This window comes from Elephas maximus, chromosome 13 (genome assembly GCF_024166365.1).
Source record: "Elephas maximus indicus isolate mEleMax1 chromosome 13, mEleMax1 primary haplotype, whole genome shotgun sequence".
Taxonomy (NCBI): domain Eukaryota; kingdom Metazoa; phylum Chordata; class Mammalia; order Proboscidea; family Elephantidae; genus Elephas; species Elephas maximus.
The window spans coordinates 41,312,828-41,330,111 of NC_064831.1; the positions used below are offsets into that span (position 1 = coordinate 41,312,828).

General features: G+C 39.4%; 1 protein-coding gene across 4 annotated transcripts in view; it reads right to left on the reverse strand.

Annotated features, from left to right (window-relative positions):
* GAB1 (GRB2 associated binding protein 1) overlaps positions 1-17,284 on the reverse strand; it is a 143,389-nt gene that overhangs the window by 25,362 nt on the left and 100,743 nt on the right. For 2 of the 4 annotated variants that reach the window (XM_049905784.1, XM_049905782.1), the window contains exons 3-7: positions 11,246-11,471; positions 10,839-10,919; positions 6,614-7,215; positions 5,294-5,379; positions 4,801-5,104 (exon numbers count right to left, since the gene is read on the reverse strand). In XM_049905784.1, the coding sequence (XP_049761741.1) occupies positions 4,801-5,104; positions 5,294-5,379; positions 6,614-7,215; positions 10,839-10,919; positions 11,246-11,471 (1,299 nt within the window). The remainder of the gene's footprint in view (positions 1-4,800; positions 5,105-5,293; positions 5,380-6,613; positions 7,216-10,838; positions 10,920-11,245; positions 11,472-17,284) is intronic. The other 2 variants (XM_049905785.1, XM_049905783.1) reach the window with 1 other exon arrangement.

The window sequence follows — 17,284 nt, forward strand, 5'->3', positions numbered from 1 at the left end:
CTGAACTAGATAGACAGTGAGCTTCCTCAGGAAAGTGACCTTTCCTTCCTCATTTTTGGAGATCCAAAGCCTCGCAAAGAGTATAACCGGCGAGGTCCACGTGTATAGTTGCTGTTTATGTTGTTGAAAAACGGGTATGGCCACTGAATTGGTCACTGGTCTTGCAAAATTCTATCATGAGCTCTCCGGCATCAGTTCTATCGCCAAAGCCACATTTTCCAACTACTGATCCTTCTTGTTTGTTTCCAACTTTCGCATTCCAATTGCCAGTAATTATCAATGCATCCTGATTACATGTTCGATCAATTTCAGACTTCAGAAGTTGGTAAAAATCTTCAATTTCTTCATCTTTGGCATTAGTGGTTGGTGAGTAAATAGTCGTATTAACTGCTCTTCCTTGTACGTGTATGGATATTATCCTATCACTGACAGCATTGTACTTCAGGGTAAATCCCGAAATGTTCTTTTTGACAATGGATGCAACACCATTTCTCTTCAATTTGTTATTCCAGACACAGTAGGTCATATGATTGTCCAATTCCAAATGGCCAATGCCAGTCAGTCCATTTCAGCTCACTCATGCCTAGGATATCGATGTTTATGTGTTCCATTTCATTTTTGATGATTTCCAATTTTCCTAGATTCATGCTTCGTACATTCCACATTTCAATTATTAATGAATGTCTGCAGCTGTTTCTTCTCATTTTGAGTCATGCCACATCAGCAAATGAAGGTCCTAAAGGCTTCATTCTATCCACGTCATTAAGGTCAACTCTACTTTGAGGAAGCAGCTCTTCCCTAGTCATCTTTTGAGTGCCTTCCAAACTGGGGGGGCTCATCTTCCAGCACTGTATCAGACAATGTCCCGCTGCTATTCATAAGGCTTTCACTGGCCAATATTTTAAAAAGAGATCGCCAGGTCCTTCTTCCTGGTCTTAGTCTGGAAGCTCTGCTGAAACCTGTCCGCCATGGGTGACCCTGCTGGTATGTGAAATATCAGTGCCATAGCTTCCAGCATCACAGCTACATGTGAGACACCATAGTACAACAAAGGGTCCATGGTAATACATTAAGCTTAGGTGTTTGGAGTATCTATTTATGAGCTTTAATTACCAAGAACTATTCAAAAAACTCATCTGTACTGCAAAGTACAGCAGCTGATTTCTATAACTGAGGGTATAAACAAGACTAGAATGTTATTCATTTATTGTAGACTCTTACAAACTAGACAATCACAGAAACTATTTGTATTGGGATTTTAACTAGTTATTTGGTTATCCTGTGCTTTGAAAACTAATCAAGGCCATACTCAATAGAATTATATTTGCATATTATGAGTTTTGGTCAATAAGAGACCCTGGAATAATAGACTGTCATTTATTAGATGTCATAAAATTTGAAATTAAAAGAGGCTCATAACAATGCTATGAACGATGACAAGAATTTCATGACCAAGTAAGACATCTGTTTCACAATTAAAATTTTTAAGGATAAACTCTGCTACAATATTGGGATTTAGGTTTTAAAATGTGTTTTTGTTGAAGAGTTGTAATTTTCTAAAGTGGAAAAAGCTAGACCTGCAACATTACTTTCCCATGCCTCTCTTTTATCATATTTATTTAAAAAAAAATGGAATTGTACTAAAGAAAAGCAGAATCCTGTTTTCATTACTATGATTTTGGTAACCTCTTTATCACTATGCTAAACCTATTCTCTTTGATTTCTCCAAAAATGATGTGTATATTTCATTCTGGGTGCTCTTTCTCAGCTCATTTTGTTTCTTAGTAAATATGCCCAATAAATAATCTGGTCGATGACTGAATGCAATCTCCAGACATAACCAAGTCCTATCTACTTTGTTCTGTTCTACCGTAGAGTCACTTCAGATTGGTTTAGAGAACTAGAACAATTAATCTCTCATATACTAGACTACACGGTGCTTTTATTATGCACATAGGAGGTACAATTATACAAAAATGTAATACCCATGATACACATTTTTTTATGATACACAGTATTATAGATGCCATATTATTATGATACAGACTTACTCATGTGTTTTCTAATAATACGGCATACATGAGCTCGTTCTGAGCTAAATGATACTAAATGAAGTGAGTGTATCATTATGACCTTAAAATTTTTCTAACATATAAGTAGGGGTTTTTTCTGATGCTGTATTATGCTTACCATGTGGTATCAATAACTATGAGCTATACCAAGAATTTTCAAGCTGTGTTCTGCAGAGCCCAAGGGAAGAAGGAGTGGGTGGGGGAGCAAAGCAGGTCACACTTACAGCTCTGCACCTTTCCCCAAACAGACCACTTCCATCCTCACTTATGTGGGACTTCATGAGATAAAACAGTTAAGCTTTGGCTTAAAAAGTAGTGATCTGCCACTAACATGCTTTCATTACAGGAAAATAAGGAAAGCACCAGTTTAGCATTAAAATAGACATTTCAATATTTCAAAGAGCTCATGACACTTGTATCATAACCCTTCAGCACTCCATGAGCTCAATTACAAATCTCTATACGTCCACATATACTTCTGTATGTTGTATGGAAAACAGAAACTGACTAATAATGTCTAAGACAGATCTGAAGACAAGTGAAGGCCAAAAGAAACAGAAAAAAAAAAAATATTCAAGTAAAAAGCCTACGACATTCACATTTTTCTAAGAGAACTGCCCAAGCCTCTTCGGCTGTCTTGGTGGCCGTGGGTGCCTGCACAGGACTGTCTTCCCGTAAGGGCACAGGGAGGGTAACAAGTACCTGGGGCAATCTCTATGCTGCACCCCCTCCATTTCAAGATTAACAGATGTTGATAGTGGCCACGCATCATCAGAAATGTCATCCCCCTACTTGTCCAGCTGTCTCAGTCAGGCGTCTTTCATATTTGTGGCGCCTCTGAATACCATTCTGTGCCTCATCAGGTGCCCCCTTGGGACTGCACTTGGGAGCCAGTGCCCACCTCTGCCTCCCCCCAACCCCCATCCCCTCCACACCTCTTTCTAGCAGTTTGGACCAAAGGTGGGTGCCTGACCCAACAGCAGCCAATCTGTGGCTTGGCCTACAATCAATCACGTAGCCTGGTATGAAAAGACAAATTGGACTAATCAAATTCTCTCCTAGCAATCTGAAGTGAGCAAATAATGAATAAGGCAATCAGCAGCAGGAGCCAAAGATGCAAGAGCCACAGAAAGGAGCCATGAGGCAGAGCCGAGGCCACAGAGGGGCACTGCAGGCCAAAGCTCTTGTGCAGCAGAAGCCATTAAAAGTAGAGGTTTACAGAGCAAAAGAAAGCAGAGAAAAGGGAAGGAATGTGCAGTCTGGTAGTGAGAGAACCAAGCAGATACAAGACTTGCCACGAGGCGGAAATGCAGAGACAGAGAGAGCAGGACTTGGAAAGAGTCCCCAGAAGGGCCTCAGATCCCGAGAGCTCTTTAGTTTCGGCACTGGTATGTCCTTACTCGAAATAAAACAAATTCCTTTTTCTTAAGACACTCTGGGCGAGTCTCAAGCTCTGTTTGCCAGAACTGGAATGTAATTAGAACTAATATTAATGATCCAAGCCCAGGTTAATGAGAAATTTATACAACCGTGACATGTTTGTAAAAGGCTATACCCAGCACATGAGACTTATAGAACGTGCTGAAACCTGCTGCGGCAAGGCTCACGCATCACACAGGCAGCCCACTAACTTATTTGGTTCTCAAGATTAAGTCACACTAACAGCATGCTGCAACTCAGCGAGTTGTCTGCGTTTTAACCACTCACACCATAAAATTTTAAAACTTGGGTCTATATTACCAATTTGGCTTAAAAGTATCTTTTCCACTGAGTTCTTCAAGACAATGCTGCTTTAGAATTTAATGTTACTTATGAAAGCCAGTAGGAAAGAACAGACTAGAAGCACTTATTTATTTACATAAAAGAATAGACTAGAAGCACTTTTTTTACACCCCAGCATAGGCGGAATAATTCTTAAGACGTTGTTATACTGATAGAATGGAAAGATTATACAGGCAACCTCTGTGTTCGTAAATAATTATATCAAGTACATTGATAATTTTAAGTCTGATCTGATATTCTATATTCTAGAGAAGAGGTTACAAAATACCAATTGAAAGGCAGTATCTAGCTTGCAGAAGTGTTTGGTTTGGTTTGTATTTTATTTTTAAATAATTAAATTAGCTCATAAACCCATGGCTGTTAAGTCAATTCCGCAACCCTGTAGGACAGAGTAGAACTGCCCCATAGGGCTTTCAAGGAGTGGCCGGTGGATTCAAACTGCCGACCTTTGAGTTAGCAGCTGTAGTTTGCCATAGCTCTCAATCACTGTGCCACCAGGGCAAATTAGCTCATAGAGCTTAAAAATCAAAGGATAATAAATACAAAATCCAAATTGCTGGCTACTCTTGAAACATCGGACGATTTGCCTATACAGGCCCAAGTATTCACAAGTCAAAAAAGGACTGGAGCCCAGTAGTAGGTGCTCCATTTAGCTGGGTCAACTTGTCCTAATTCTCTCCTGTTGCCTGTCAATCCCTGTGGGTATTTTAGTTTGTAACCTCTGCTCTAGAGACAGGAGAGCTAAATCTCACCTGGACATCAATATATACCATGATAATTATTAATCTATAAATAGCAGTATTGCTTTATTTCAAAAAGTTGGTAACTAAGGCAACAGGAAATACTTTAGAATTTCTAGTTCCATTTCCATTTTGGACTTTGTAACAGTTCAATGCAGATCTTAACGGGCAACCCGCATCCTTTCTCTGCACCATGCTCTCCTTACCTTTTCTGTCTGGCTTGAGGTTCCTATCCACGGGGGGTGGTTCACAGTCTGCCACAGGCACTGGCCTTCTGGGAGGGGTCTTTGGGCTGGACCTGAAGCCCATATGAGCCGGAGGAGGTACTTGCATTCCAAATGAAGAAAAATCAAATGTCCCTGGTGTCATTGGCACATAATTTGCTTCCTGAATTGGTTCCGTAAAACCGGTGGAATGTTGCCGTGGTGGAGAGTTGGGATTCATAGGAACATAATTTTCATTCAGTTCTTCACTTGATACACTTCCCACTGTCAACACATTTTTGATTTTCTAAAACACACATACATTTCTTTTAATAAACAAAAACTACTGTCAAACGGGCAAACACAATCGTAAGTCAAGCCTATTCATCTGGATATGAGGGTACTGCTACTTCGTGATCTCCTTTAGTCTCAGGGCACTAAGTGCAGGTTCTGACAATAAGATATGTTCTAGGACGCCAAGGTCAATTATACTTACAAAGTGGTTGTGGAAGCCTTCAAGTGAGCTAGATCTATCACTTGGAAATGTTCGTGGAATATCATAGCAGTCTTGAGAGCTAGCATCTAAAATAAAGAACAAACTGTCAACATTTCTTCCCATCTTGGCCAGCTCTCACGGTGATTAGGAATGATCTTTCTTTCTCTCTCTCCCCACACACGCACATGCTCTCTTTTTCACTCACCCACATGCACAGATTTTAAAAAGTATGATCACACATTATGGGATAATAATAATTTGAATTAGTAAATTAAACCACTAGAAAATGCAGATACTCATATGCCAGCCGATACCACTATCTGATTATAACAGTGAGTGAATGTCTAGGCCTGGGATGAGATAGGATTATCTGAAGATAGAAAAGATAAATGCCTCTACTTTCTCATTTTTCTATCACCTTGAGAATAAGTGATATTTCCCTTCTAATCAGGTCTTTCACTTGCTTCGAGAAGGGAGTTAGAAAATGGTATTGAACCGTTAAATAAGTACCAGTAATAAGTACTATTTGTGATGTCTTAAATCTTTATGTCCTTTTAGGCAGCTGGATAACCCTGCTGCAAAACACATAAATTTTAGTGGACAGTTTTTAGGGTAGGCACCTATATTTAAAACTTTGGCTTTATATTTTTAGGAATTTAAGAATCTCAGAGAATAGCCCAGACCCAACTTTCTCCTCTCAAAGCATGTAACTTTTGGCGGCAGGTTCTAGGAAATGGTATAGGAAAAGTATACTCAACTAGCAAAAATTGACGTTGTTAGGGGTAACAGAGAAAAGAGATGCAGTGCTGAAAAAATTTCAAAACAAACAAACCAATTGCATAATGGCTTGGCTGGAACTGAACATCATCTGCTAGACTCAAGGTGAAAATTGGTTTTATAGGAAGGAAACAGAACTCAAGAGATGTGTCAGAGAAGTGCCCATAATGACACACAAATACAGGAAAGGGAGTGACCCGGAGAGGCTTCATGGCTGGTCCACTTCCTGCTCTTCTGCCCCATCAGGGACCTACCCACCCAGGAAATATAGAAAGCGGGAGATAGGAAGGAGGCAGGAAGGCATTATGAAAGCCGTACTTCTTCAGAGATGAAAAACCCTAACTCTCCCTTCCAGCAGAGCATGCACACACACGCCCTCTCTTCCAGAAAATCTACTGAAACTGGTATCCCGGCTACAGAGCTGGGGAGGAGGAGCGAGGAAGGGCTGTCATCTCACCCCATACTATACTTAAAAGAACAAAAATTCAGAAAAACAGGTTTTCTATCATTAACTCTATATAGGAGAAGCCAACTAGAGCTGACCTTTTCGTAATTTGTTCAAATCCACAGTGGAAATGGTATTGCTACGTGACGGGGGCATCCCTGCTGTCGGGATACAGTAACTACTGTCAGTGTCTGAGGCCGTGCGTGTGATACTGCACGTTTCCACAGGAGATCGGTCATGAGCTGGATGTGGTTTCGGTGGCCGAGGCGGAGGAATATCTGGAATAGTCTCTAGCTTGGACGTCTGTCCCAAGGTTCCTTCTGGAAATGTTCGTGGAATCTGGTAAGTGTTACCAGGTGTTGAAGGAATGTCGTAACTGATAGATACGTGCCGCATTTGAGTCTCTACACTCGACGTCCCAGCTGGGGTATTAAAAACATAGAGTTCTCCATCTGCTTCGGTACTTGATGGAGACACCTTTGGTAAAACATCATGGGAGTAACTCCTGGGCAGGTTATAAAGGCTGGAGTCTACAGAAACAGATGCAGCACGTGACGATGGGGAGTCATACATCATTTGCTGCTGAAAAAAGCCATTCACTCCGTGTTTGCTCTGGGAAGAAGCAGGGTTTTTATGAGAAGGGACGTTATCGTTGCAGTCTGTTTCCGAAGAGGTGGATTTTGCAGAGTCGGCATGTGTTCTAAATCAAGATTGTTAGCGACAGAATAAAACGTTAGTATGATGAAGACATAAGACTACATTTCAACAAATATATTTATACATGAACGATCAACATATATGGCTTTTTTTTTTTTTCTGTATGATCCGTAAGAATTTAAAGCACAAAGGTTTCTTTAGTTTTTATGATTGTACACCAGGCAACAAAACCACCACCACAAAACCCCCAACAGCATTCTCCCCGATTCCTGTCTTGCATCTGCCCACAACCCCCAACTCCACCTATTAAATCCACACATAAAACCGCAACCCCTGAAGCACTGGAATTAGATATAAAATTGTGAGAAAGGGAAATGATTAAGGCATAGACACAAGGAAAAGCTTTTCCTCTGAACACCATGCAGAAACCTAGCGCCAGTACAGTTTTATAAGTGTGACTGCTTGCCCTTTAACCCACCTGTAGCAAACTCATTGATCTGTAAAACTAAACGATCACATGGTATTGAATCAATTCAATGTGACCTACATGGAGGGGCAGACTTAATAAGTTCTATATATCTTCCTTTCTACTCATTTTCTTTAACACACATTCAGCCTATATGATGAAGGGCATCAAAGTACAAGACACAGATTTAACCAGTTCCAGACAGTAACCTTGAGAAATCTTCCTGAAAAATAGTTTATACTTTGAGTACATTTGCAATCTGGGCAAGCGCCAGGATGAAACCATTGGTACCAGCAACTCACTTCTTTCATGCTAAACAAGTCGCCTGAACTATCTATGCATGCTGTTCGCAGTCCTGTAGGAATTTAAACTTAATATTTCTCTAAATAACTTGATTTATTAGTAACATCTGGTGCTGCGTGTTGCATTTCTTCATTCAACGCTCCCTCTGTGGTATCAGAGAACCCATACTGTGCTATCCTGATTGCGTTTCTCCCTCGTGATTATTCCCTTGTCTCATTACTGGCTCCCTTTTCTCTCTCCACCTGGAAATGGCAAACTGAGTTCAGTCCCCAAATCCTTTATTACACATGCCATGACTTCACTTTCCACTGAATGTTCACAATTCCCATCTTGGTACCAAACTCTTGCCTTCCAGATCTTCAAACTGCTTAAAGGACATTTCTACCTTGCTCCATGTGCCTCAAACCAAATTCACCTTACTTCTCAAATGGATTCCCCTTCCTGACTTCCATTAAAAAAAATGTCTTTACCCAGATCTTCTAGGCTCAAAACCCAGCCAACTTCTCTTTGATGCCCACTGTTGCTCGGGTACGTAGTCCTTCTTCCTGTCTACATCTTGGTTCCCCTGCCCTATTCCTACTGTCACCACCCCAAGTTCAGGCCCGCATCTCTGATGATATCTACATTACTGAGCTCTCCTAACTGAACTTCTTTCTCTAGTCCTAACTGGACTTCATCAAATCAATTTCACTGGGACCATGCTGTTATAAGATCAATATTTTCAAAACACAGTTTTCACATCACTCATTTACTCAGAGAAAAACCTATTAAGGACTTACAGGCTGTGGGAAGGACATGAAGGCCACAAACTACTCCACCTGGCCTTGAGGCTACTAATAACCTTGCTCCGACTTCAGTGCTCTATCCTATTTCCTACTACTCACCAAATCAGACCGTTTACTCCTTGTCATCCAGGCCCTCTCTGTCATCTACCTCCCATCATGCGCATTCTCACCTCCCCTTTCTCTCACCAATTAGGTGTAATTCAAATCCTACTACTCCTGTGAAGCCTTCTCCATCTGAAAAACACTTGCACTGTCCCATCTTGGGATTTCTAAAGCACCTAGGCATATTTAAAAATTTGCACTTCAATTAATTCAAACATGTGAGTTAAGGGTAGCTAGAGGTACAATGAGTAATAAAGTTTCTTGCCCTTGAATAGCTGATAATTTAGTGGCAAATACACAAAAAATATCAAGCTATTTACAATACTATAATCGAGATACGGAGGCATGACCAGGATGCTATGGCAATCCAGATGGACATTTATTCCATCCTGGGAGGTTGCAGAATGCTTCCCAAAGGAGCGTATGTCTGAGCTGAGTTTTGCAGGATGAATAAGAGTTTGCAAAGGAACTTCCATATACTGAATTGTTCTATAAATACTTAATGCTTGTAGGTTTTGCCTTCTTAACTAACTTTGCTTATACGCTCTGAAGGCAACTTTATCTGAAAGGCTGTATCTAATATAATTAGCTTAGACCTCCATAAAACGAAAAAAACCCATCACCATCAAATTGATGCCCATACTGACCCTATAGGATAGAGCAGAACTGCCCCATAGAGTTTCCAAGGAGCGCTTGGTGGACTTGAACTGCCGACCTTTTAGTTAGCAGCTGAGTTTTTAACCACTGTGCCACCAGGGCTACACCTAGCAAAATGGTGGGCACATCAAAAACCAAAAAACCAAACCCGCTGCCGTGGGACTGATTCTGACTCATATCAACCCCACAGAGGGTACTGCATAGGTATTTGTTATTCAGTGGTTGCTTCTGCAAAACATAGATTCAAAATCTAGCTGGGCAATGATTTTTAGGATAATTTCTTAATTATGCTTAAGAAATTATTAATTTCTAAATTATAACAGGAAAGCTTTGATACCAGTAAAATCACTGAAAGAGAGTATATAGAAAGAAGAAAAGGTGCTGGAAAAAATGTCACTTAGCTGTTGGTTTTTAAAAAGTTGATATAAAAAAATGACTTCGAAGCTCCATAAAATAAAATCTTAGTTAGTAGCATAGCTAAGAAAGTTGCAAGTGTGTAATTCCAAGTAACTCACAGCAAACAGGCAAAATCAAGTTAGAATTTGATATTATTGACTAATGCTGATTTATAAAATTACTTTTTGTCCTTACAGGCAAAATCCCATTACAACAAATACATATAAATCTTTTTCGGCATTTTTGTGGGTCTTTACAAATTCTACATATAACGTTTTTGAACAAGTGCTTTGTCTGGTCCTAGCCCAGGTAACAGTCACTTTCTATATGAAAAACAATAATTTTTCTCATAGAAATATTTTATAACCTGTTTAAAAGCATCTTTTACATCTATTTTGCAATTCGCTCCCACTTTTATTCTGGAAATTAAGATAATGTGCCCAAATAACCAGTGAAGACCTGAAGTCACAGAATTCCTTGATTTCTCTATTTGTCACACAGCTGCTAATGGGAGAGACAGGTTTCCTGCTCCCTTTTCAAAGAGTGAAAGAATTGCTCTCCAACTCCCTCTGTCACCTCAAGCTCTCTATCTACTCAACACTGAGTGACAAGAATGATCCAATTAAAATCTCTGATACTTCAGAAGAGGAGGGGATGTGAGAACAGGGACGGAGATGACAAGGAAATGGAGGATTTGCGAAAGGCTTTATCACCCCTCCTGTCAGCACTGAACTCCATATACTTATTTTCACTTAATATTTTGTAAAGGTAAAGCTTGGGAGTTAAGCTCTGTTTCATTACTAGGTATGAAGACTGGAAATAGTCTTTTAGCAGTATCTTTAATTTATCAAATTTCATTACAACCCAATTTGTATATTCCACAGAAGTTGCTATATTGGGATTTTACCTGTATGATTAATTTCTCACACAGATCCAAAACAACCACGACACACTCACTGCAATGGAATCGTTTTGCTTTCAAAATCTTCTAGTAGTAGGTATTCCTCTCCTTCTTCAGAAACCAAAGATGACCCTTGGCTGGTTTACAATCACATAAGAAATGGAGCAAGATCACCATTTATAAATCAGTGAAATCTGTTAAGCAAGTAAGACTGTAAGTCTGTAACAAAGACTACGAAAGTATTGAAAGATCTCCAAAAGAGCTATGTCGATAAAATTGGTCTTTGTCCAAAGATGCAGACATTGGGTGTCTTCAGTAAAATCTCCTGAATATCAGAAACCATCAATGGAGCAATATAAACCCGAAAAATAGGCCTATATAGATGGCTTAAGGGTAAAAAACATAAAGATAGGATTCTTAAACTTAGACACACACACACACACACACATAGAGCACGAGTTACCTCATGGGTTCAGGCTTCTTGCTTTGACAGTTGATTAGCAAGAGGTAGTCTTGAGGATCCTCCTGGATGCCAAGAGTTTCCAGGTGTGGTGGAAGGTTAATTAGCTGATATGGAGGAGGTAGAGTAGCAGAGGATGAATCCACGTGTGTGGACGGTGGTGCTGTATTTACAGGTAAAGGTAAATCAGCTGGTGCTTGTAAGGAAGGGCCAGGTGGCTTCACAGCATCTGCAACGTCAAAGTTTAACTATCACCGTCTCTCACATTTCAAGAGCTTTTTTCTTTATCAAACAAAACTTTGAAAGTTTGAAGATGAACTGTTTAAACATACAAAAACCAGAATAAGCCACGGTAATGTCAGTTAAGACAAATACTACCTACATGGCGGCATTTACATAGAAAAGAACTGATTCGTGTCAAAGAGATCTGAAGAGTAGGATCCTTTCTCCACTCCAGAGGCTCTAAAAAAAGCCATGGTTAGCATTGCCTGGATCGGTCTTTAGTTTTGAGGCTATTGGGAATGAAAATGTCCTATGTTCTTGGCAGATTTATTATTATTTTTTTTCTATGATAATACAGTGCTTCCTAAGTCAAGCCAACCTTCCTAAAGAGACCCATTTTATTACATGGTATCTATAGCCCCATGGTGCTGTGGGTACCAGGGTCAGAGCTGCACTCTGTGTTTATTTTGCTGTTCATTCTTTTCTTTCTACTTATCAGTGGACTAGGCAGAACTATTTCTAATTCTAAGACTGGTGAAAATAAAATCTACTCACGTTCAAGAAAAGAGTTTAAAGCATTATCACCTCCCTCCTCAACTCACAGCTTTTGCCACTTAGTGGATTTCTATAAACAACAACAACAACAAAAAACCAAACCCACTGCCGTCGAGTCAATTCCGACTCACCGTGGCCCTATAGGACAGAGTAGAACTGTCCCATAGAGTTTCCAAGGAGTCCCTGGTGGATTTGAACCACCAACCTTTGGGTTGGCAGCTGTAGCTCTTCACCACTATGCCACCAGGATTTCTGGATTTCTATAATACCTCCATAAAAAGGGGAGCAGCAAGTAAAGAAGACATGTGAAAATAACTATATTCTGAGAAGACATGTGAAAATAACTAAATTGTATATACAGAAGCAATTTGAAAACCTAGAAATAAAATCCCACAGCAATCACTGACATAACTAAGTATAATTTTAAGGGCCCAGAAGAAAAATGCTGTTAATCTGGTTAGGCACACAAGGCTATAACTAATCTAAGAAAAGTAAATGCTTATACATGAATAGATCGTTTATTGTCTCTTCGTAATGTAAGAGAAAAGGTTGGGCTGAAACAGATTTTTCACAACAGAACATCACATAAAATATCCTAACAAGTGGTATGGGAGTATATATAGAATTCACCAAGGAGGGGCTAAATGCCTGTTCTGTCTTCTCTAGATACTGTAGAATGAGACTAAGTGCTTTTGATAATGTCTTTATGTATTCAACTTTAATATTCACGTATATACCACAACAAAGCTCATTTTATATCTCTTCCTCCTACGCACAGAAACTCATATCCTAACCGTAAAGCTTAAACACTACCATTTTAGTATGGCTAAATGTATCAGGTTATCTCCAGCTGTAAGTCTAAACTGTGGTCTAAGCTCCAACTGAGGAGCCCTAGTGGCACAGTGGTTAAGAGCTACGGCTGCTAATTAAAAGGTCCACAGTTACAATCTACCGGCCACGCCTTGGAAACCCTATGGAGCAGTCGCTCGAGTCGGAATCAACTCAACAGCAACGGGTAGTACGTAGTAGTAATCTCCAACTATAGGTCGAAATATGCAGTCCAAGTGCATGAGGTGCGCTGGCTGGGAATTGAACCCAGGTCTCCCACAAGAAAGGCAAGAATTCTGCCACTGAACCATCAATGCCTTAAAGCACGTCCTCAATAAATATTATGCAAAAATCTATGGTTCTCAAAACAAAAACATATCAGAACTCCTATGTTTCACTATGTTTTACATGCAGTACATGATCATTAAATGTCCCATTCACCCAGCTGATACTCAATGAGCACTTTCTCTGTGTCAAAGTGGAAGAGGTTAAAAGGAAGGGGCACTGAGATGAGGGCTCCCAAATCTGCAAGACCCATTCAGCTGTGCATGGAGTTTGGAACTTGCTCCACAGCCCTACTGTTGTCGTTAGTTCCAGCCAGTCCATTCTGACTCACGGTGACTTGTGTGTTAGAGAGAATTACACCATATGGTTTTCCTGGCTGTAATCGTAATGGAAGCAGATTGCCAGGCCATTTCTTCCATGGTACTGCTGGATGACCCTTTTGTTTAGCAGGTAAGTGCAGACCGTTTGCTCTACCTACGGACCTTATGAGTCCTAACCAAACCAAACTCAAAACCAAACCCATTGCCATCAAGTTGATTCCAACTTATAGTGATCCTATAGGACAGAGTAGAACTGCCCCATAGGGTTTCCAAGGAGTGGCTGGTGGATTCAAACTGCCGACCTTTTGGTTAGCAGCAGAACACTTAACCACTGTGCCACCAGGGCTCCTATGCAGTAAAAGGCATGGTGAAATTGCATAACCCACTTTAAGTTTTAATTCTGACCAAAACAAAATAAAACACAACACTGGAAACGCTTCACTATATAAACAGTATGAATTCTAGTTCTCCACTGTAATTCCTAAAATAACTTTTCCAGGTGGTTATATTTCTAGATGCATGTTTCTTTTAGTATTTTTTTCTAAACTTCACGGCTATACACTGGATGAACTGAGTGGTTCATCTTAAGGGGAAAAAAACCCACACAGCCAGGCAATCACATTTGTCTGACCTTGTGTTATTAACGCAGTGGGGCGATCTCATTTTTAACTTTCCATTTCTCTCACCTGCAAATGACCAAAGTGTTTTACCCTCTTTATAACTGCAAGATCCTCTCAATTTTCTGCAAAGAGGCTTTGGATGCAAAGGTTCCTATTTTTTTTTTTTAAAGTATTTTGCTCACAATAAGTGACGACTTATACGTACTTCTAAGAGGCAAGAACTAGAGAAAAACTTTCATTATTTTCACTAACAAGCTCATGAAAGAAAAAACCTTTAAACAGCCATGAAAAGAGAGTCCAACCACTCCGAACAACACTGGCATACAAAGGACTGTAAGGTGGGGGGGTTCTCCCACTTTGGCTCAGGAAATACGTGATTTTCAAAGCTTTAGTCTCTGGGGCTATTTTATTCATATTAATTTGACTATATACTCGGCTCCACATATTTTAATATAAGCATTGCATTGTGTCAAATATTCTCTGATATAAAATTTCTGTTCAGAGTTAACCAAGTGCTCTGGAAAAAGACTTTTGTTCCACCTCTGTTCTAAGCATACAAGTAGCCAAGCAGATCACTTTGTGTTGTCTTGAGTTTCTCAGTTATTGCTCTTTCTAAGTAATGCTGCCATTAAGTAATGTTGGCATCAAGTTTCTGAGAACAAAACAAAGGTTCAGGGTTTGCTTATGTGTATAAAATTATTTCCCATCTTTAGGCATGAAAAAAAGTGTAATTAACATTCATTAAAGGTCTAATTTTTTTTAAAAAGGTCTAATAAACAGCTGGAATTTACTTAGAAAGTTAATAACTACTGCTAAGGAAAGTCTTAGCGAACTTTCAGTGAGGAGTAGATTATCATGTAAGATGATCATGTGAGAAGATACGTAAACAATAACTGGCCCACGACCCCTTAGCATACTACATAGTTTTATCCTGTTTGGGACCAAATGCTCTGTTGTTAGTGTCCCTCACAGAAGTTAGGGTTTGTAGGTAATGCCTCTAAATACTCAAAAAAATGATTTTTTTTTAAAACCAAATGAAATGAGAGCCTAAGCCCAGGGAAGCAGTTCTACTCTTCACTGGCAAGGTAGAACATTTCAGTGAGGGCAGTGGTGGTTCAGGGGTGGAACTCTCACCTTCCATATGGAAGACCCAGCTTCGATTCATGTAGCCACCACCCATCTGTCAGCGGAGGCTTGTGTGCTGCCTTGACACTGAATAGGTTTCAGTGACGTTTGTACTAAGATGGACTAGAAAGAAAGGCCTGGTGATGTACTTCCAAAAACCAGCCAGTGAAAACGCTCTGGGTTACAAGGGTCCAACGTGCAACTGATCATGTTTTGTTCCTTTGTGCATAGGGTCGCCATGAGTCAGGGGCTGACGCAACAGCAGCTAACAGAATATTCAAAGTTGATGCGTTAGGAGCTCTGATTCTATAATCGTTAACTTTCTATATTTGAGTACATGGTAGTACAATTGGTATTGCCCATGTTCTTGTCAAGAGACCACCTAGAATTCTTTTCTCTAAAGATGAGCTACACCTGCTGATAAACTTTTTTGGGTTTCTATTATAAAACAGTTTTAACTTTTTTTGTTTGCAATTAGAGGCAAAAAGATCAAAGTTAACCTGTTTCTACTGATTTACCTGACCTTTTGTAGAATTTTGCGTATAGAGAAACATTTTGAATAGGTACTATGTCTAATTATCAAATAAGAACTACAAGCGTGCATAAAGAGTTTGCCAAAATAACCATAGTCTCCCTTTTGAACCCACCATCTTTCTGTGGAAGAACATTTTTGAAGATAAATATAACAAATGGATAAAAACAAGAAACAGCAATAGCTGCCATTTTCAGAGAGGTAACCTACAGTTTCTTCAATTTCTTTAATCAAGTACTGAAGACCCTTAATCATAGCTCAATTTGTTTAATGTGTTTCAAGAGGAAAAAATTCCTACCTTCTTCCTATTTCTCATGTCCCTCTCCTTACTAGACTATAAAAACATTCTTAGAGACTTCAAAATAAAACCTTAGGAAGTTCTGACAAATGCCATGATGGTTAACCAGAATCATTAGTGGGAATTTTAGAAATCCAGGTGCCTCAGGAGACCCAATGAAACAAGATCTCAAGGACAGTAGCTTGAAAATATATAATAAAACAAAACAAAACAGAAAACACAAAGACGTAACTCTCTGGTGAATTAATCCTCAGGAAAATGCGAATTAAACTACAATGAGATATCACTACACACCCACCGGAATGGCTAAAATTAGATAGACTGATAATACCAAGTGCCAATAAGAATATAGAGGGAGTGGAACTCTCCTTCACTGCTAGTGAGAATACACTTTAGAAACTAAATGTACTAAATCTACTACAAAACCTCTATATACATATATCCCATGAACTAGCAATTCCACTCATGGATATACGCCCAAATAACTGTTCATGTCCACCAAAAGACATATAAGAATGTTCATAGCAGCTTTATTTGTATTAGCTAAAAACAGGAAACAACCCAAATGTCCGTTAACATTCAAGTGGATCAATAATTTGTGAGAAGAATGAACTCCTACTACATGCTACAACATGGATAAATCTCACAGACTTAATATTGGAAGAAAGAAGCCAGACTCAATGGTTCCATTTATATGAAGTTCATAAATAGGCAAAACTAATCTATTGGGACAGAGGCAGGATAATGATTACATGTGGGTGGGGGTTTTATTGGAAAAGTGCATGAAAAAGTTTTTTAGGAGGCAGGAATGTTTTATTTCTTGTTCCAAATGGTGGTTACACAGATATCTATGTACCTAGATAGATATATAAAACTATATTGAACTGTACACTTAAAAATTTGGGCCCTATATAGTAAAGTTATACCTTAATACAAAGTAGATAAAAAGAAATAAAACCTCCCTGATTAAGAAACATTGCTTTACAGGATGAATTTACTAGATGTCTAGGAAGACAGGGAGGCCTAAATAATTGAGGTGAATTTCAGAATTACAGATGTGCCATCCTGCATGGCTAGAGCTGAGCAGATAAATTGGACCAGGAACAGCCTTGCTCCTTTCAAATTTGCTCTCAATTGAAAAACCGACTTTGAAGGCACACAGAACGTCCTTTCAATTCCAAAACCCCTCATATACTACACATCACACATAATCCCCTTGAAAAAAATCACACATTTGCCAGGCTACCTTATTCAAGG